General features: G+C 36.3%; 8 protein-coding genes across 8 annotated transcripts; 4 read left to right on the top strand and 4 right to left on the bottom strand.

Moving 5' to 3' along the window:
• The first annotated feature begins 907 nt into the window (after positions 1–907).
• Positions 908–1,772, top strand: PHYBLDRAFT_135421 (hypothetical protein). Its single transcript, XM_018429718.1, has 3 exons — positions 908–918; positions 992–1,216; positions 1,310–1,772. The coding sequence occupies exons 1-3, from the start codon at positions 915–917 to the stop codon at positions 1,666–1,668; spliced, it is 588 nt and encodes a 195-aa protein (XP_018288381.1). The 5' UTR covers positions 908–914; the 3' UTR covers positions 1,669–1,772.
• Positions 1,773–2,045: 273 nt separating this feature from the next.
• On the top strand, positions 2,046–3,183 carry PHYBLDRAFT_115435 (hypothetical protein; the record flags this gene model as incomplete). The annotated part of the gene is made up of 5 exons (XM_018428462.1): positions 2,046–2,191; positions 2,250–2,305; positions 2,456–2,651; positions 2,745–2,886; positions 2,968–3,183. The coding sequence occupies 5 exons, from the start codon at positions 2,046–2,048 to the stop codon at positions 3,181–3,183; spliced, it is 756 nt and encodes a 251-aa protein (XP_018288380.1).
• Positions 3,184–3,412: 229 nt separating this feature from the next.
• PHYBLDRAFT_16450 (hypothetical protein) lies at positions 3,413–5,565 on the bottom strand (the record flags this gene model as incomplete). Its single annotated transcript, XM_018435019.1, has 10 exons — positions 3,413–3,549; positions 3,631–3,725; positions 3,784–4,040; positions 4,114–4,289; positions 4,352–4,495; positions 4,580–4,700; positions 4,760–4,865; positions 4,943–5,078; positions 5,163–5,292; positions 5,353–5,565. The coding sequence occupies 10 exons, from the start codon at positions 5,563–5,565 to the stop codon at positions 3,413–3,415; spliced, it is 1,515 nt and encodes a 504-aa protein (XP_018288379.1).
• Positions 5,566–5,711: 146 nt separating this feature from the next.
• On the top strand, positions 5,712–7,058 carry PHYBLDRAFT_182584 (hypothetical protein; the record flags this gene model as incomplete). Its single annotated transcript, XM_018438644.1, has 5 exons — positions 5,712–6,105; positions 6,187–6,268; positions 6,349–6,542; positions 6,641–6,750; positions 6,803–7,058. Exons 1-5 carry the CDS (start codon positions 5,722–5,724, stop codon positions 7,056–7,058), a joined length of 1,026 nt encoding a protein of 341 aa, XP_018288378.1. The 5' UTR covers positions 5,712–5,721.
• A 1,077-nt stretch (positions 7,059–8,135) lies between these two features.
• PHYBLDRAFT_171721 (hypothetical protein) lies at positions 8,136–10,558 on the bottom strand (the record flags this gene model as incomplete). The annotated part of the gene is made up of 9 exons (XM_018436653.1): positions 8,136–8,738; positions 8,865–8,925; positions 8,997–9,152; positions 9,241–9,325; positions 9,396–9,541; positions 9,615–9,684; positions 9,759–9,870; positions 10,155–10,202; positions 10,523–10,558. 9 exons carry the CDS (start codon positions 10,556–10,558, stop codon positions 8,136–8,138), a joined length of 1,317 nt encoding a protein of 438 aa, XP_018288377.1.
• A 2,053-nt stretch (positions 10,559–12,611) lies between these two features.
• PHYBLDRAFT_171720 (hypothetical protein) lies at positions 12,612–14,016 on the top strand (the record flags this gene model as incomplete). The annotated part of the gene is made up of 5 exons (XM_018436652.1): positions 12,612–12,917; positions 12,980–13,280; positions 13,351–13,445; positions 13,511–13,742; positions 13,808–14,016. 5 exons carry the CDS (start codon positions 12,612–12,614, stop codon positions 14,014–14,016), a joined length of 1,143 nt encoding a protein of 380 aa, XP_018288376.1.
• Positions 14,017–14,147: 131 nt separating this feature from the next.
• On the bottom strand, positions 14,148–15,031 carry PHYBLDRAFT_182583 (hypothetical protein). Its single transcript, XM_018438643.1, has 2 exons — positions 14,683–15,031; positions 14,148–14,614 (listed from the first exon to the last, which is right to left on the bottom strand). The coding sequence occupies exons 1-2, from the start codon at positions 15,022–15,024 to the stop codon at positions 14,180–14,182; spliced, it is 777 nt and encodes a 258-aa protein (XP_018288375.1). The 5' UTR covers positions 15,025–15,031; the 3' UTR covers positions 14,148–14,179.
• Positions 15,032–15,593: 562 nt separating this feature from the next.
• On the bottom strand, positions 15,594–17,310 carry PHYBLDRAFT_171718 (glycosyltransferase family 71 protein; the record flags this gene model as incomplete). Its single annotated transcript, XM_018436651.1, has 2 exons — positions 15,594–16,942; positions 17,034–17,310. 2 exons carry the CDS (start codon positions 17,308–17,310, stop codon positions 15,594–15,596), a joined length of 1,626 nt encoding a protein of 541 aa, XP_018288374.1.
• Between the last annotated feature and the right edge of the window lie 31 nt (positions 17,311–17,341).

Below are 17,341 nucleotides of genomic sequence, written 5' to 3'. Positions count from 1 at the left end.
TAGTATGGATAGGAAATAGCTTTTTTTTGGTTTCGCTTTTCCTTTTTGTGTAGATGTACTACCTGGAAGAAATAGACCATTACTATCATTGAATTGGTTTAAAAGTTTATAAGCAATGCTGTTAGGAATACCACAAGCTTCGGCCGCTTTTGGTACGGTGGTCCCTGTTTCCTGTAAAATATGTATAAAGCGTGCGACTTGTTCAAACCTACACTTTTTTTTATATGTTTTGGTTTTAGTAAGTCATCTCCTCCAGCTCTAAAAACCATTTCCTTCATTCATTTTTCATCATCTGCGCTTTGAGAAATATCTTCTATGAGGTACTCATTTTCACTAGGTATCTCAATTTTGCCAAACTCAACAGCAACCTCACCAACTTTCATTCTCTCAGTCATAAATTCATCGTAGTTTTCGTCTGGAATATAGTTAACGTAGTCCGTTTTAATTTAATAGATGTCTAACATAAAAGAAAGGAAATCGTTTAAAAACTTAATTCTAAAAAAAAATCTGTTTTTTCTAAGCTAAAAAGACCCTTCAAACAAATTCTGTGATCAATATTTTGATTATCTTCTTTTGAGTGTCACCAGACCTCCCAAGCTTAATAAAATGCTTCTTATAAATAAAAATTTAAACTAGAGGTTCATATTTTTTTTTTGAAGACTTCCCAAAAATAATGTAATTCTCAAAAAAAATTCTATTGGTCTAAAAAAATTTATAATCTCAAATTTAACCGAAAATACTGTACTCCCGTTGGCGGTAAGTTAGTAAGCATTTCAGTACCAGGTGTGTAGGGGATGGCGAATCAGAAGTAAGCAGGTGCCTTAAATTGTAGCGTCATCTTAAAAAAATTAGGCGAGCTATATAAACCCTCGCGACACAGCTCTTTTACTACAACATTTCTTATTTCATCAAAAATGGGTAAGCAACAAGAGCTGTTTTAAAAAGATTAATAATGAAATACTCTACCGCACTTTACTCACACCTCTTGTAGTTGCCCAAGTTCAGAAGCCCGCCCCTGCCTTCACCGCCCCTGCTGTTGTTAACGGCGAGTTCAAGGATATCTCTTTGTCCGACTACAAGGGCAAGTACGTTGTCTTCTTCTGGTATCCCATGGACTTCACCTTTGTCTGCCCCACCGAGATCCTCGCCTTCTCTGAGCGCGTCAAGGAGTTCGAGGCCCTCAACACCGTTGTCATTGGTGCTTCCACCGACTCTGGTAAGCTTTGATTTCAATTTTTTTTTTGATTGGCTAGTTTGGGGGAGGACGATAAATACACAAATATATGAACGCGTACTAACCATCCTATAGAGTTCTCTCACTTGGCCTGGATTAACACTCCTCGCAAGCAGGGTGGTCTCGGTGAGATGAAGATCCCTCTTTTGGCCGATAAGACCAAGAGCATTGCCCGTGACTACGGTGTTTTGATTGAGGAAGCCGGTATTGCTCTCCGTGGTCTCTTCATCATTGACCCCAAGGGTACCGTCCGTCAGATCACCATCAACGATCTCCCCGTCGGCCGTAACGTTGATGAGATCCTCCGTCTCGTTGAGGCTTTCCAGTTCACTGATGTCCACGGTGAGGTCTGCCCCGCCAACTGGACCAAGGGCTCTAAGACCATCAAGCCCGATGTCAAGCAGTCCAAGGAGTACTTTGAGTCCTCCAACTAAATCTTTGGAAATAAATTTCCATTGCGTTGGTTAACTTTTATGGCTGAACGATATTGTATAATAAAATAAAATAAAATAAAACATAAACCAAACCAAACCAAACCAATTTTTTATATTTGATTTTATATTACTTTGTGAATAGTGTGTAGTTAAGCCAAAGACAAAAATACATATATATATATGTATATTCTATATATTGACAAAAGTGAATTTATCGGGGTTCCTGTCAGGGAACAAAAGGCTTTACACATCGGACCTTGACAATAAGTCCTTCAAAAGAAACTTCCACAGAACCAAATTTTGGCTCTATAAAAACCAATCTTAATTCGACCCCCTCCTCCCTTCTCTCTCTGTCTTTCTCTTGATTCACTTTTACTATGAAGATTATTCCCATTGGCGTCCTTGAAAACAACTATTCTTACATTCTTATCGATGAGAAGACAAAGGAAGCAGCTGTAATTGATCCCGTAGAACCTATCAAGATTCTCAATGTCATTAGTCAAACAGGGGCAAAACTATCAAGGTAGATGATAAACAATAGTTTCCTTGTAAGTCATAGCAACCAACCGCTTTTGCAATAGTGTATTTGTAACCCATCATCATTGGGATCATTCAGGAGGAAACATCGAGCTTGTAGGTAAAGTATAAAACAGAAACAAAACAAAACAAAAAGACATTGGCTTGACTTGTGGAAGAGAAAGGCAGAACCGGAAAAACGGTTGATGGCGTAGCTTGAAAACAATTCTTTGGACGTAGAGTAACACAATGATCCACTATATTGCAATAGCCAAAAAGCCTGGACTGGCAGTGTACGGAGCCGATGCAAGAATTCCAGAAATCAACTATGTTTGCAAAGACCACGAAGAATTCAAACTCGGATCACTTGACATAACACCTTTACACACGCCTTGCCACACAAAGGGCCACGTATGTTACTATGTGGTCGACACTGCGACTAATGAACGGGCCGTTTTTACCGGAGAGTAAGTTAATAGCAGACATGTTTTGATAGTGAAAGAAAGGGGGAAGGAGGGAAGGGGGCTTATAAATAATAATTAATAAATCGGAATGAATAGTACTTTGTTTATAGCTGGTATTGGAAACTTCTTTGAAGGAGATGCTCGCGATATGTACCGGATCCTTTTCCATGTCATCACAACCTTGCCTGACGATACATGGGTGTACTGTGGTCATGAATACACAAAGGAGAATTTAAAGGTAAAAATAAAAATAAAAATAAATAAAATTGAGATCAAACATTCAAGTGCGATGTGACACTGACTCCTCCCCACCTTTAAGTTCGCCTTGACACTTGAACCCCACAACGAATCCCTGTTGGCAAAATGGGCTTGGTGTCAGGATAAGCAAATAACTGTTCCTTCTACAATTGGACAAGAGAAGCTGTACAACCCTTTCTTAAGGGTCAATGAACAGACTCTCCAGCTTGTGGCAGGAAAGACTGACCCTGTAGAAGTGCTCCATACACTCAAAGAGATGAAGAACGCGTTTCGGTAAACCTAGTATCATCAGCCATCACTTAACCCTTTCAATCCACAAGTACTCCAGACTCCAATTCAAACCAACTGCTTCCTCCACTTCACGCTTTACAAAAGTTTTTGAATCCACAACATTCCTCACTGCTTCTTTTATTCCCTCCCAACTTCCATTTCTTCCACATTTACAATAAGCCTCATTTTTTTTTATTAGTATAAGATGTCTAGCAAATAAGCAATTAGCTTTTAGACTACTTTCCAATACAAAACTGGCCAAATAATACATCCAAAACATCTTCAACATCAACCCTTCCAGTAATTCTGCCCAGCGCATTTGCTGCCTGTCTCAGTTCTTCGGCTGACAAGACAATATCCTGTGCTGGCATCGCTTTTATTTTTGATATAGAGATCAATGGAAAAGTCAATATATGATTAGTTTAGAACTTCTTTATTTTGCTTTTAATATTACCTAGATAGGCGTCTAGTCCTTGAACGCATTCTTCCAGATGGTGTCTATGACGGGCTTGGGTAATTAGCGCTGGACTAGCTATAGAATCATCGTATCTAAAAATGATAAAAATAATAAGTACAAGATATTCTCCAATTGTGCTTAATCTCTTACCTCATTTTCAATATGGAAACAATATCATTCAAAAAGACATCAACACCTTCACCAGTCTTGCAACTCACAGACCACACCTTACATGCACCTGTTTCGTGTTGTACTTTTTTAGCAAAATCAAAGGGATTAAGATGAGGTGCGGCATCTTGTTTATTTAAAAGAACGTATGTTGTACTGTCAATCACGTCTCGAATAACATCATCAATATGAATGTCCTTCTTATCTGTTTTCAAATGAGCAAATGACAAAAGACATATCTTTACATCTGAAGACAGCGCTCTAAAGACATTTCTTTTAATTTAACTTTTGATAACATTGCCCAAAATGAACATATACTTGCCTTGCTTTTGCTCTTTTGATACCTTCTATTTCAACCAGATCTTCTGATTCACGAAGTCCAGCTGTATCACTAACAATTACAGGATAGCCCCCAAGGTTCAATGTAACTTCTACTATATCTCGTGTTGTACCCGGAATATCTGAAACAATAGCAGCCTCTCTTTTTGCTGCGCAGATACTTAATTCACACGTACACATGCAAATGTTCTATGAATTATCAATATCTTACCCAACCGATTCAAAAGAGTACTCTTTCCGGCATTTGGAGGACCAACAATGGCTACGTTTATGCCTGATCGTACTATCTCACCCACACGACTATCGTCCAAATGTCTACTTATCGAGTTTCGCAATTTCTTGATGTCCTGGATCACTAAATCCATCCCCCAAAAAAGCAAACTCAAATTTAGTCGCTGAATATATATATATATATAAAAGCTTATAAATATAGACTTACCTTGATCAAGTACTCCCTCTTCAATTTGCTCATCTTCTCCAAAATCAATCACTGCCTCAGTGGTAGCCATACATCGAATAATGTCTTCTCTCCAGCTGTCATAGGGGATTCTCAATCCACCCTAAAAGAAATACGTCAGTTATATATATATATATTGACGCAATTCTATTCACTGCCTACCTCTGCTTGCCTTAAAGCAACTTTCCTTTGAATTTCTGTTTCTGCATTCAAAAGATCTGCTAGCCCTTCAAGTTCGGTAAGATCTAATTTATCATTATCAAACGCTCTAATAATCATCAAATTATTATCATTTTCTCTTTGTTTTTATTTCTTTAAAGAAATAGGGGTTTTTTTTGCTATTACCTTCTCGCGAACTCGCCTTGCTCGGCCATGCGAAAGCCATCTAATGAACCCAATGCATCTAATACACTCTTAACTACAGCATTTCCTCCATGAATCTGTAGCTCCACTGTGTCCTCCCCTGTAAAGCTGCGCGGACCTATAAATTTATATATATAGGCATGATTAGCATGACAGTATCATCGATTGAAAAGCAAGAGAAGAGAAAAACAGTGTATCCTACCAGGAAACCAAAGGACAAGGGCTCTATCCAAAACTTCCCCTGTTCTAGGATCCCTTATTCGCCGAAAATATGCCTGCCTTGGTTTTAAATCACTTTGCTTCTCACCAATGCTTGCCATTTTTCGGATTGCCTGTAATATGTATTAATATACAATAGCAGAAAAAATATGTTTTTTTTTTCTAAAATTTACATCCTTTGCTCGGCTTCCTGATATACGTAGTACGGCTACCCCCGCCTTTCCAGGCGACGTTGATAGTGCATAGATAGTACTTTCTGTGACATTTCCGCTAAATAAACGATAATAAATCTGGTTGTTGTGGGTGCCGCGGGTTCTGAAAAGTTTATGATGGTCTCCAAGAACTCTTAAGTTTGGCACAGGTGACAAATGGTAGGATCTAGTCATGCAATGCCATGATCGCTTCACTCCTTGTCGTGCAAATGCAATAGTTACTGGTTTCCAGAAAGACATGAGGAAAAAAGACATGGCAAAAACGGTCACGAAAGGGGGACTTTAAGTGACAGATCGCTTTTATTCGATCATCGGTTACTTGAATCCTCAATGCAGCCTTGGAAGACATTTCATTCTTTTGCAAACAATGCACGATCTCCATTGTGCAGGCCTTTGAAGAATAAAGCCTGTTGTCCTTTAGGATCCCAGCCCTCTTTCCGGTCCCTGAATACCAAGCCAACTTCTGCGCTAACTCTCAACAAACCCACCGCCCCCAAACCAAAGCACCCGAAACCAGCTGGCACTGTTAAAACAGACGAAAACGAACTATCAAACCGTCAAAAGTTCAATCGTGTTGAGCCTTCTGCAAGAGTGTATGAGAAACTCGAGAAACTTGGATTTGGAACCCTTCGACAAACCAAACGGTTCTCAATAGTCCGTGGCAAGCAGAAGCCAGTTTCAGAAAAAGATGGACCACCAGATCCAGAGTATTCGGTAAAGCACGAAGATATGATACTTTAATTTTATTTGGTAGGCTGACCAATTGTTCAATATGTACATATGTTTTCCCTTTAGTTTCCATTACTTTCATTTTTTGCAGGGGCCAAGACACCTGCATCCTTCCCTCCCGAAAGTTTGGTTGAGATTGGATTTGTTGGCAAGTATTTTTTATTTATTTATTTATTTATTAGTACAGAACAAGTTATATACATGGACACTAATATATGTAGAATACAGGTCGATCGAATGTAGGAAAGTCAAGTCTTATTAATAGCCTGGCCGAGAGCACAGTAGTTCGAACATCTGATAAGCCAGGATTGACACAGCAAATCAATTTCTTCTCGGCTGGCTCATTGTTTCACATGGTAGACATGCCAGGTTATGGATTTGCCTTTGTGGACGATGCGGAAAGGCAGCAATGGAGGGATTTGGTATGTGCATTGTTGCTTGCTGGGATCTAGTATTATTAATTGTAGTTTATGTTTATCAAAACTAACTTGAAATAACATTATTTCACCAACTTGTTTAGATGGAAAACTATGCAGAAAAAAGAACAATACTCAAAAGATTATTTGTTGTTATCGATGCACGCCATGGCCTCAAAGTTGCAGACCATGATTTCCTCCAGATGCTTGATAGGTAAAAAAAAAGTATTTTTTATGTATGTAATATTTTCTAAACAACTCTACAGCAAAAAGGTCCGGTTTCAAATCGTCTTGACAAAATGCGATTTACAAGTATTGCCTATATTAGCACGCCGTGTAATGGTTGTACAAGAGAGTATCCGAACTTATAGACACTCTGTTAAAGATGTTCTGGTTGTCAGCTCAAAGACTGGATCGGGTATTAACCAGATGCGTAAGGAAATTCTCTTCTTGACCGGAAAATTACAACCAAGAGAGTTTTACAAGCCAAAGAAAGAGGAAGTTCCTCAAAAACGTTATTAAAAGCTATTCATAAACACGGATGTACAAGCTGGGGAGGATTTCAGGATAGCATAATTTTAAGCCACCTTGAAAAACTATAAATCAAAAAATCAAAATAAAAGTAATGGTAATGGTAAATATATCTACAACCTACGCCAAAAGAATCTCGGCTCCGAGTTATACTTTATTGTGGGAAAATTATCGCTTTTATGTAATGTAATGTCACCCCGCACTATATTATATTATATATATATTAAAAAAATAACAACAGCAACAATAATAGGGATAATATTTTACTCTCCAAAATTATATGATAATAGTATACACTATGTTAAAACAAAAAGGTTAGTTTTAGTAGGGGGGTTTTTTTTTAAAAAAAAATACACTCCCAAACACGCATCTTTTCACTTAGTATTAGTTAGTTCGAGCTATGTGATTTTAATAATGGTATTTAATCCATGGGATTGTTTTATATATTTTAACTCTTATACGGTCTCATATACTAACGAACAGAAAAGAGTATATATTCAACAAGTATTAACCTTTGAGCCCATTCTTGATACAAGGACTAATTATTACTATTGAGCAATTATTAAAGCAAATGATATTATTCTGGCTCATATAGAGTTTATTTTGTAAGCCAAAAGAAGTTCAACATGTATTAGACAATATTAATACCTCGAAACCATTTATTCTATGTAACGTCGTTTACTAAAATTAGTTATAAATTATTTCTATTCTCAATATATGTAAGATTACGAATTAGGATCTTGTATGTTAATATCGATGCCATGTATTAATCATAGAAAGTAAGCAGAAAAAAAGCTTAAAAAGACAATTTTAACATATCCCTGATCATGGGTTATTATTATTATTATTATTATTATTATTAAAAGCGTGTAAAATCTAATAGAGCATAGTAAAATAAAAAATAGAAACATAAAAACGAGACAATTATGTTTAGTCGTGTTTCATATATATATAAAAATAAAGACTATCATAGGATGTAAACAGCATAAATAAAGCCCTATATAAAATATCATAAATTAACTATACATATATCAAGTATAATTACTGGAATTAAAGAAAGATTATTTTCTACGCCAAATGATTCTTGGTCTGCATTGTAGCAGGTATATATCTACTGTCTTCAAACGCTGAATCAGACATATTTTGTGAGAGAGAGATGTGGCGCATAATGCTCCAAAGAGGTGGCAAATGAATATTTTGATGTTTGGTACAATCTGCGCTTTTATAAGCGCGCGACTCCTCCCGCGACGTATTGTATATGTAAGATCGATAAGGTACATGTGTAATTGACGGGGTAATGTGTCGATCAAAATCAGTCTCTTGATGTTTTGATTGATGCAAAAAGAATTTTTTCTTTTCGTTACATATTTCGGAACCATATGCAATAGGGGGCTCCGATACATTATGCTGAAAGGCTTCAAGATCGCGAATTGGAGGAAGAGATGAAACAGGCAGTGCTTTCTGAATTTTTGCTTTCTTGGCCTCTCTTGGTTTATCATCAAAACTGTATTCCGACCAAGAAATATCACAGCTTGGAATTGTGTTTGGTCTGCATACTTTGCCATTGTGTTTTTTGTGTGCAGCTATTTCTTCTCGGGAAGTATACATACAATGCTCTGGTGTTATTAGTATCGGTAAACCTGATGCACAAGTGGCTTTAGTAACATTATCCTGCATATAGGAACTATGTATTGAGTTTGGTTTGTTGAGTTTGGTTTGTTCTCGCCTCGTATGATTGCTGTTAAAGAATCTATCAAGGCTGCTTGTGACTTTTCCGGGACTGGTAAGTAGTCTCACTCTATCTGAAATCTCGATTGCACAATATTTTTCTGGAGCTCTTCTTTTGCACGTCGAGTTTCTGTAAATAAGATATACATATACGGTAAAATCAACTTATGCTCTCGATGAGTATAGTCTTCTTAAACTTACATTTGTGCATGGGATTGTTTTCGTGTCGCGATTCGTATACCTTGGCTAGAAAATGCTCTTGATAGAAATGTTGATTCTAGTGACCCAGGGTATGTGCTTACTGAGTAGACCGTAAAGATATCTGAAGTAGTGTGGCACATATGGACTGCTTCTGTACTATAATATAATGAGACTTTAAATTCAATACCACAATTCTAAGTGTGCAAGTTTACAAATTTGTTATTTTGCTATTTTTTATTATTACCTGGTAATCCAAAACAGCGAGAATTTTAAACGAAAACTACCAGTTTCCTTTACGAACAAGTTGCTAAAAATACAAAATCCACCATCTGAGAGGCAAAGTATAGATTATGCCGTGTGAACCTTTTATGATGTATATTATTTTAGGCTTTCACTTACACTTATTATCAATATCTTTAAGCTGATACATTGAAGAAGAAGTTTGTCCCTGAAGAATGTTTTTATAATCTATAGTTTCCTGGCTGTTAGATTCATCGGCTACCAAGCTAACATGGATGAACAAATAAGGACTTTCAAGAAAATACCTGTATGTATATATTTAGATTTCAGTGTGCGTCACATAATGATAATAATATATTTTTTAAACATTTAACTTACGGTTTATCATTTGTAATTTGCTCTTTAAGCTTTATTTGAATGATAGGAGGAGGCTCAATCATCCTACGGTCTATCATTTTAATTTAATTAAAGAAATGATTTGTTTGTTTAAATCAACCGAGTACTTGGGATAAGCTGTCTTACCTCGTTTGTAAGGCTTTGTTAAACAAGCAATCGACGGCTGTTGGCGAATTAAAAGTGAAAAAACACCAGCTTTTCTTTTTTTTATTTTTAATACAACAAGACCATCATTACACTTTTAAATGTTATGTTAAAGTAATACATACCCTGTATTTTTATTATTATTGTTATTAATTATGTATTTAAGCACAAAATATATCAATAACCAAGGTAGGTAATTTTATTATATATTTATATATATTATATCTCACCATTATATATATAGCTCTTATTAGAAGAAAAAGGGAAAAGGAACAAAAAAAGTAATGAGCAAGAAGTTGGAATGCTTTGAATTCCCGAGGTCTTCAATCAATTTAAATGTATAAGTTTTGACGCTATAATACGTAGCGTGTATTTTACCATGTCTTGTTGTTTATCAATTCGGAATAAAGGACTGAATATGTAAAACTAAAAATACGTTAAAGTTGTAAATTAGCATGAATATGAAGTGCAGTAAAAGTACGCACAAATATAGTAGCTATTGTAATTATCGATTTATTATATGCTAATATTATGTAAACAATGGCCGCTGTCTTGTATTCTTGTGCATATTTATTGTGCCTTGTATACAAAGGATAAACTAGAATGGACAATCTTATTTGCAAAATAATGATTGTTAAGGTTAGATAAAGCATATTTTCACTATAATTTTCATGAAAGTTAATAATATTGTCAGCAAAAAAAAAGATGCTTTAGTTCTTTTTAACCCCCCCCCCTTTTTTTTTTACCAGTAAAAAGACTCTATTATAGTGGTCATTTAACATAAGTTACTTCCAAGTAATAATTCGGTTCTTACTGAATTTAACAGTACCCTGTAGTAAATGTGTAGCTCAAAATATGAAAAAGTATTTATTTATTTATGACTTGTCTGTATTATATAAGCTATATTTTTATTGGTCGCTCTAATAGCCTACAATATGTTAATACAATAAATAAGTCAACATAATTACATTTGTGCACATTAAAAAAACACTCCTTTATTTCCTTCTTCTTTTTTGGAAATTGTGAGCTAGCCATAAATCCTTTCTGCTTTAGCTGTATAGTCGCGTAAGGGATGATAGGCTATTATATTTCTAGAATAAAATAATATATAGTAATTAAAATAATTATATCCTAAAGCAACAAAATAGTCGAAGGTTGTTATGGTGTCAATATAATACTAGCCTTATATAAGAAATGATAATAAAAAACCAGCCTGGTAAGTATTTCTTTTTTACATCTGAATATTTATGTAAATATGTATGTATGCATGTATCCATGCATGTGGATGTGTATAGTTGCACGTACTATCCTTATTGCATATTAATACTTTTGCATATGATCTTGGATACAATTAGAACTCATTAGATATCTTCATACATATATGCATATGTATATACATTCAGCGAGGAATTACTTATGCAATTTCTATTTTATTTTCTAAACATACAGTATATTCTATCATCTAGTATTGTAGATATATACAATAGATATTTTGTTAAAGTATTGCGCACTGTTTTTGCTAAAAAGAAAAGCATATTTGGTTACCTTGATCATTACTAAATTAATTCAGTACAGATATCCTGAAGGTGAATTTTCACCGGATATTATTATCATTATTTGACACTTGAGAAATCGTGTAAATTATAGTCTAGTTATGATCCTCATATATCATTTACTACCAAATACTTTAACTACAGATAGGAATATAACAGAATATATACATGTGCATTTTGGTAAATAGATTTTCAGCTTTTATTAGGTTTGAGAAAATTATGAAAGAGAAGCAAAGGAATCTCCTAGACTAAACATCTAGGTAAGCATGTCAGTTGAACAGACAACTGAAACATCAACAATAATTCAAAAAATACACTTATACTATGCGTTTAAGTTGATTTCAAGCTGGCCTTAACCAGGTATATATTTTGAAAATGTTTATTTAAACGTCTCCTACTATTTTATCCCTGACCAGGAGATGACAAAACAATAATAATGACTTTCGTCTATTTTTATTATTATAATAATAATATCTACCAAAAGCCTCATTTTGTGTTAATTAGCCAATATAAATATACAAAGCATAGTAGATGTTTAGCTGATATCTACAGAAAAATACACCCCTAATCACGTACTTTCTTTTTTCGTAGTGTCATTAAGCCTGTTTCTAACGAGGATCATGTCAATCTCATGTCAGAGATAACGAAATTGAGATTGGTACTCAAAAATTCGACTTTACAAAGTCGCAGTATACATACATATATATATAGATGATGATGTTTGCTGTATTTTTTATATGCATTCGAAGATTTATATATGATATAGAGAAATTATTAAACACAATATAATCCACTAAGCTATAAAGTAAAGCTTCAGAAGACTTGATATTATTGAATCATGTAGGGTAATATAGAAATAGCTTTCTATCTGTGTATACTTATCAAATTAATTGATAGTAGTTAAGGTTAGTTATCATAATCGGGGACACATTTGTATATGTGTGTGAAACCATAAGCACGCAAATATAGATTATTTAGCAGCACAATTATAGACATATTAGAGACGTTTGTGGTTCGGCTCCCTACAAAAAAAAAAGACGTTGTGGACTCAGATTTGTAGAGTTGCACAGAATATTAGCTAAAAAAGGCTTTTTTTGAAACTCAAATTTTCAACTTGTATTGCTGTATTTAGCTTATTTCTGTTACATAAAATTGTAGGACATTCATTTTAACTAAACGTACAAGCTGTCATTATCAATTGTGACTTGATATTCAGTAACGAAAACATTACCGTTACTTGAAAGGGCAGCACCTTTCCCTTTTTCTTTAACAAAATCTTAAAATGTCTCGTTTTGATCCTATTATCGAACTAACGGATCGTTACATAAATCACAGCTCTCGGCGTATTGCTGAAGAACAAAAGCGAGGATGGGTATCTGTTCCTGAACAGCAAGAGGAACATGCAGATGTTTACGAAGATCAAGAGCCCACCAATGAAGAAATTCAAGAAGCACTTGCTCAATATGCCCGAGACCGTGAGCAGGAAGGGGAACGCATAGCTGTCTCCTTGCATTGTCAAGGTTGCTTAGACCCAAGCACCTTGTCTGATGAAGATTCTAAACTTTTGTTTAGATTCACGCAGCCCGAGGTATAATTAAATCATTGCTTTCAAGAAAAAAAAGTACTAATTTAATATATTTATAAAACCAGATACGCTCCTTGGCCACTCTTCTTGAAATGGGAGACATCGTCTACTTTCGAGAAGGCACTCCAAGTGAATTTTCTCTGCCAATGACACTGGCTCTGATGATTGTGCTTCGCAGAATGGTTTTCCCTGCTCGCTTAGTAGATTTATCTCTGCTCTTTGGAAAGGGAAAGTCTACTCTCAGTGTCATCTTCAATGAAATGATAGAGAAGATTTATATTAAGTTCTATCCAGCCTTGAAGTTTGACTACTGTCAATTCCGGGAATCAAACCTGATGCGCTTCAGCCGAGCCATTAGAGAAAGATGTAAATAACACTTGCAAAATATAATATTAGTTTAATAGTACTTACGTTTTATATATTATTTGGATAAAAGCACCGGCAATGTACTGTGTTGGGTTTATTGATGGAACCTTCAACAAGATAGCAAGGCCCATTGCTGATCAAGAGGGGGCATACAATGGCCATTACGTGAGTGAAAGATTGGATATATAGATCTGACACATGTCTTTACTCAATTTATATACTCTTTATAGCGAGGACATGGTTTGAAGTACCAAGCAGTGGTAACACCCGATGGTATTACTTCGTCCATTATGGGGCCAGACAGTGGTAGGAATCACGACGTGCGCATGTACCGCGAAAGTCAATTGGATGCCATGATGTGCGTAGCATTTGACTTTACAAGCATAAATGGTCCATGCTATTACTTGTATGGTGATCCGGCATATACCGCATCAGACCATATGATGATCCCTTTCAGAAGACGTAAGTATTGTACAGTTATCTATCTCGACGGTAAAGTCTTATGGTTTGCATATTGTCTGTTTTAGAAACGGCTGATGAGCAAGAACTTGCTATCAACAAAAGTATGTCTGCTGTGCGAATTTCCGTGGAGCACGAGTTTACTCATGTCGGGAGTCTGTGGGCTTTCTTAAAGTACTCACAGACCCAAAGAAGTGGTCAGTCCCCAGTGGGACTATATTATATTGTTGGAACGTTCTTGAAGAACCTCAATGTCTGTTATAATGGAGGAAACTAGACAAGCAAAAAGTACGGTGTTGCTCCTCCTACACCAGAGCAGTGCATTTATGGATTATTAAACCAATAATATTTTTTTACTCCAAACTATCTGTAATATGAAGAAATTTGATGACTATTATGACATGTTTTACGTATATATATTTTTATTGTTTTTTAAGACCTTAAAGCAGGTATCTCTGCATATTGTACTCGAAACGAGCCTGTCTCTCCTCTAGCAGAGTCTGTCTCTGCTCCAGTGTTCTCTGCCTTGTCTCGATAGCCAGAAATCCTCTTTCGACATTCTCCTCCAACCTGCGCATTGAGGTAAGTACCTCACCATCACTTATTCCAGCCACCATACTGGACAATTCATCCCGAAAGGACTTCAACATTTCTCTGGCATCAGAAAAGTCGACCGTCGATTGACCGACTAGATGTCCAGAAGAACTGCCCTCTACTTTATCTGTCCATTTCTTTTGTTCAACAACTCTCAACGGATTTTTGGACTTCAATAAAGTCGCTCTCTCCACGACTTTATCTGCAGCTGCCTGCTTCTGGACTTCTTCCTCGGAAGTCAATTGCTTTTTCATGGCCTTGCCCCGATCTCCTTCAGCCTCCTTTAAAAACTTATAGTATTAAACACATTGATATTCGACGAATATACCTAATACAACGTGAAGATTACCAATTCAACAAGCTGAAAGAGAAGCTGATCGAGATCAGAGTAGCTCTCGTTTGACCATGTCATTTTTTTTTCTTGGGCCTGTCTTGCTTTGAACTGCTTGACCAGATTCTTGTGTCTCTGCTTGAGTGTTGAGACACCAATTTCGTTGCCTTTACCTCCGGCATCATTGACCTTTTTGAGGATTTCATCCCAGGCAGCACCCGATTGCCCATGACCAGCATATGAGGGGTGTCGGTGGATCAACGATTCCACAAGGAGTCTGTCTCTTCCAGCGATCAGATTTATCTTGTGATTAAATCTGATGGGAGCGTCTGCAGCGAAAGTATTCATATGTGCGTTCATGTTTAAAACCAAGTGAAGGAAAAGTGGTAAAAACGCGTATTATGATAGTAGGATGTTTATAAAATTAAAATTAAAAGTGACTTTTTTCAGTGTTATAACTATCAGCTTGCCGTTAGTTTAGAGCAGAAAATAAACGAATATGAGAGGCTATCAATTTGAATAAGGTTTGGTAGAGTAGTGTCTCTATATAGATGTGTATGTAACATCGGGTTTCCTTTCTAAGGCAATGAGCTCGTGCAAAAAGTTGAAAATCTGAGTCCACAAACGTCTCTATTCAGCAAGGCAGATGTATAAATATTTCTTCGTAACGCACAAAATCTTATATATTAGAGTTTTACATTTTTTAGACATATCAAATAATACGTTTGATAATTAATTGAATGTACCATATAAAAAAGGCATGTACGATAAATCTCTTGCATTAAATACTATCTCAAAACACCAAGAAAATACAGATTTTATTGTCTATTTGTGTACGAATGAATTGTGGTTTTTATAATAATGTCTTATGATTGAAAAAAAAAGAGTGTATTGAAATGAAGAATGCAATTTATATGGACTAGGCAGACTTATTTTGATTTTGTTGGGATCCAAGTATCCTCTTCAATGGATTTTTCTTCTTTCTTTCGCTGGGCATCATATTTTTGATAGAGCTTTCCGAGATCTTTGTCCTTGTTAGAGAATGTACGAATCTTGTCTGTTTCTTTGATACATGAAGTATCGAATTCCCAATCTTCGCCTTCCGCGAAATGGGTAACCATCATATAGCGATTATCCCATTTATTTTTATCTCTCAGTAAACCACCATTCCACCAGAGAGGATCGCCGTCAATATCAAGGTGAAGTTGGTTTCCACAAACATTAGCAGAGTTTCCGCCATCGCCGAGTCCACCGATTACTGCACCGTACGATTTGACAAATGCATAAGGTGTCTGGACCATTTCATAGCCAATCCAAAAGGTTTCCTTGTCACCATGAACGTGCTTGTAGGTGACTTCATCGCGTTCACGTTTGTCATTCATCTTGCAAGTCGACAAAAGACCTAATAGACATTTGCGTTTATCCATGATAACTACGCCCGATTCTTGCTCATGGGCCGAGCGTGCTGTCCACCAACGAGTGTTAAGAGCATGCGAGCTTACTGTAGGCAAGAAAGACTCTAACCATTTCCGGCCATCATCCCAGCCTGGAAAAAGAGTACGATCGTAGTAAAAAAGAGATCCAGTAGTCTTGTATCCGGGATCATTGAACAGAAGTTCAGGATTTTTGAAAAAATACACATCGGCATCCATTAGAATAACTTCTGAAAAGCTACTGGCCAGCATAGCATAAGACTTGACAGACCAGCCGCCAAATCGAGTATATCGGTCGTTAAATGAATCAACAGCTTTATGGATAGTGAGATCAGTAAATTCCAATAAAAGATATCGACGGCGGGTTTCTGACAGATCATCGTCACGAATATAATACACCTGGATAGGTAGTGTAGAATTTAGACCATGGCGGATACCTTTGAGAGTAGGAACTGCATACTTGAATTGATCGTTGCCGATGCACATTACAATACCACGGCCCTGGGTATTATTATTGATGTGGAAGGCATTGCTCCAATTAGGCTTGAGCCACGGGTATAGTGAGTTTTCGAGACGTTCATATAGTTCCCAGGCAGGGTCGGATCTAAAGTCCTGGCCAGCTGTTATAATGGGATCAAAGTACTGGAATAAAGCCTTAAACACTCGCTGTTGGACAGTTAGAAGTTTGAAGTCAGGAAGCTTCTCAGGCTTGGTAAATAAATCCGCCAAGAACAGTTGCCCAAAAACTGATGTGTATTGTTTTGTATCATCTTTAGTCCAAGAACTGACAGGAATCGGTACAGCGTAATCATGTGTCGCAATATTAGCATCAGCTTCGGTCAGAACTAATAAAAATAATATATAAAAAAAAAACTTGTGAGTTATACATTCATCCGGTCCTAGTGTTCAGAGTGAATTGTTTTTTATTAGCTTTACCTGGTTCACGCACCGATAGATGGTCGCTGATCCATTTTAGTCGCTCATCTTCTTCCCTTGCTTTCTTTTCTGCTTCATCTCTGGCTTTACGTTCATCTTCTAACCGAGATTCTTCAATGGCGGCATCATCTCTCCATGGTATATTGTCTTGAGCTTCAGATGTAACCAATGACTGGATCTGTGTACCAAATTGAAATAATACAGTGGACAAGAGAAGTACAGCCATAAATATGGCGATAAGGCTCTTGGTTCCCCATGGCCTTCCCATATTGACCATTGGATAGAAAATAATAATAACAAAAAAATAC

This window comes from Phycomyces blakesleeanus, assembly GCF_001638985.1.
Source record: "Phycomyces blakesleeanus NRRL 1555(-) unplaced genomic scaffold PHYBLscaffold_19, whole genome shotgun sequence".
In the NCBI taxonomy this organism is placed as follows: domain Eukaryota; kingdom Fungi; phylum Mucoromycota; class Mucoromycetes; order Mucorales; family Phycomycetaceae; genus Phycomyces; species Phycomyces blakesleeanus.
This window is presented reverse-complemented; position numbering and strand designations above follow the sequence as displayed.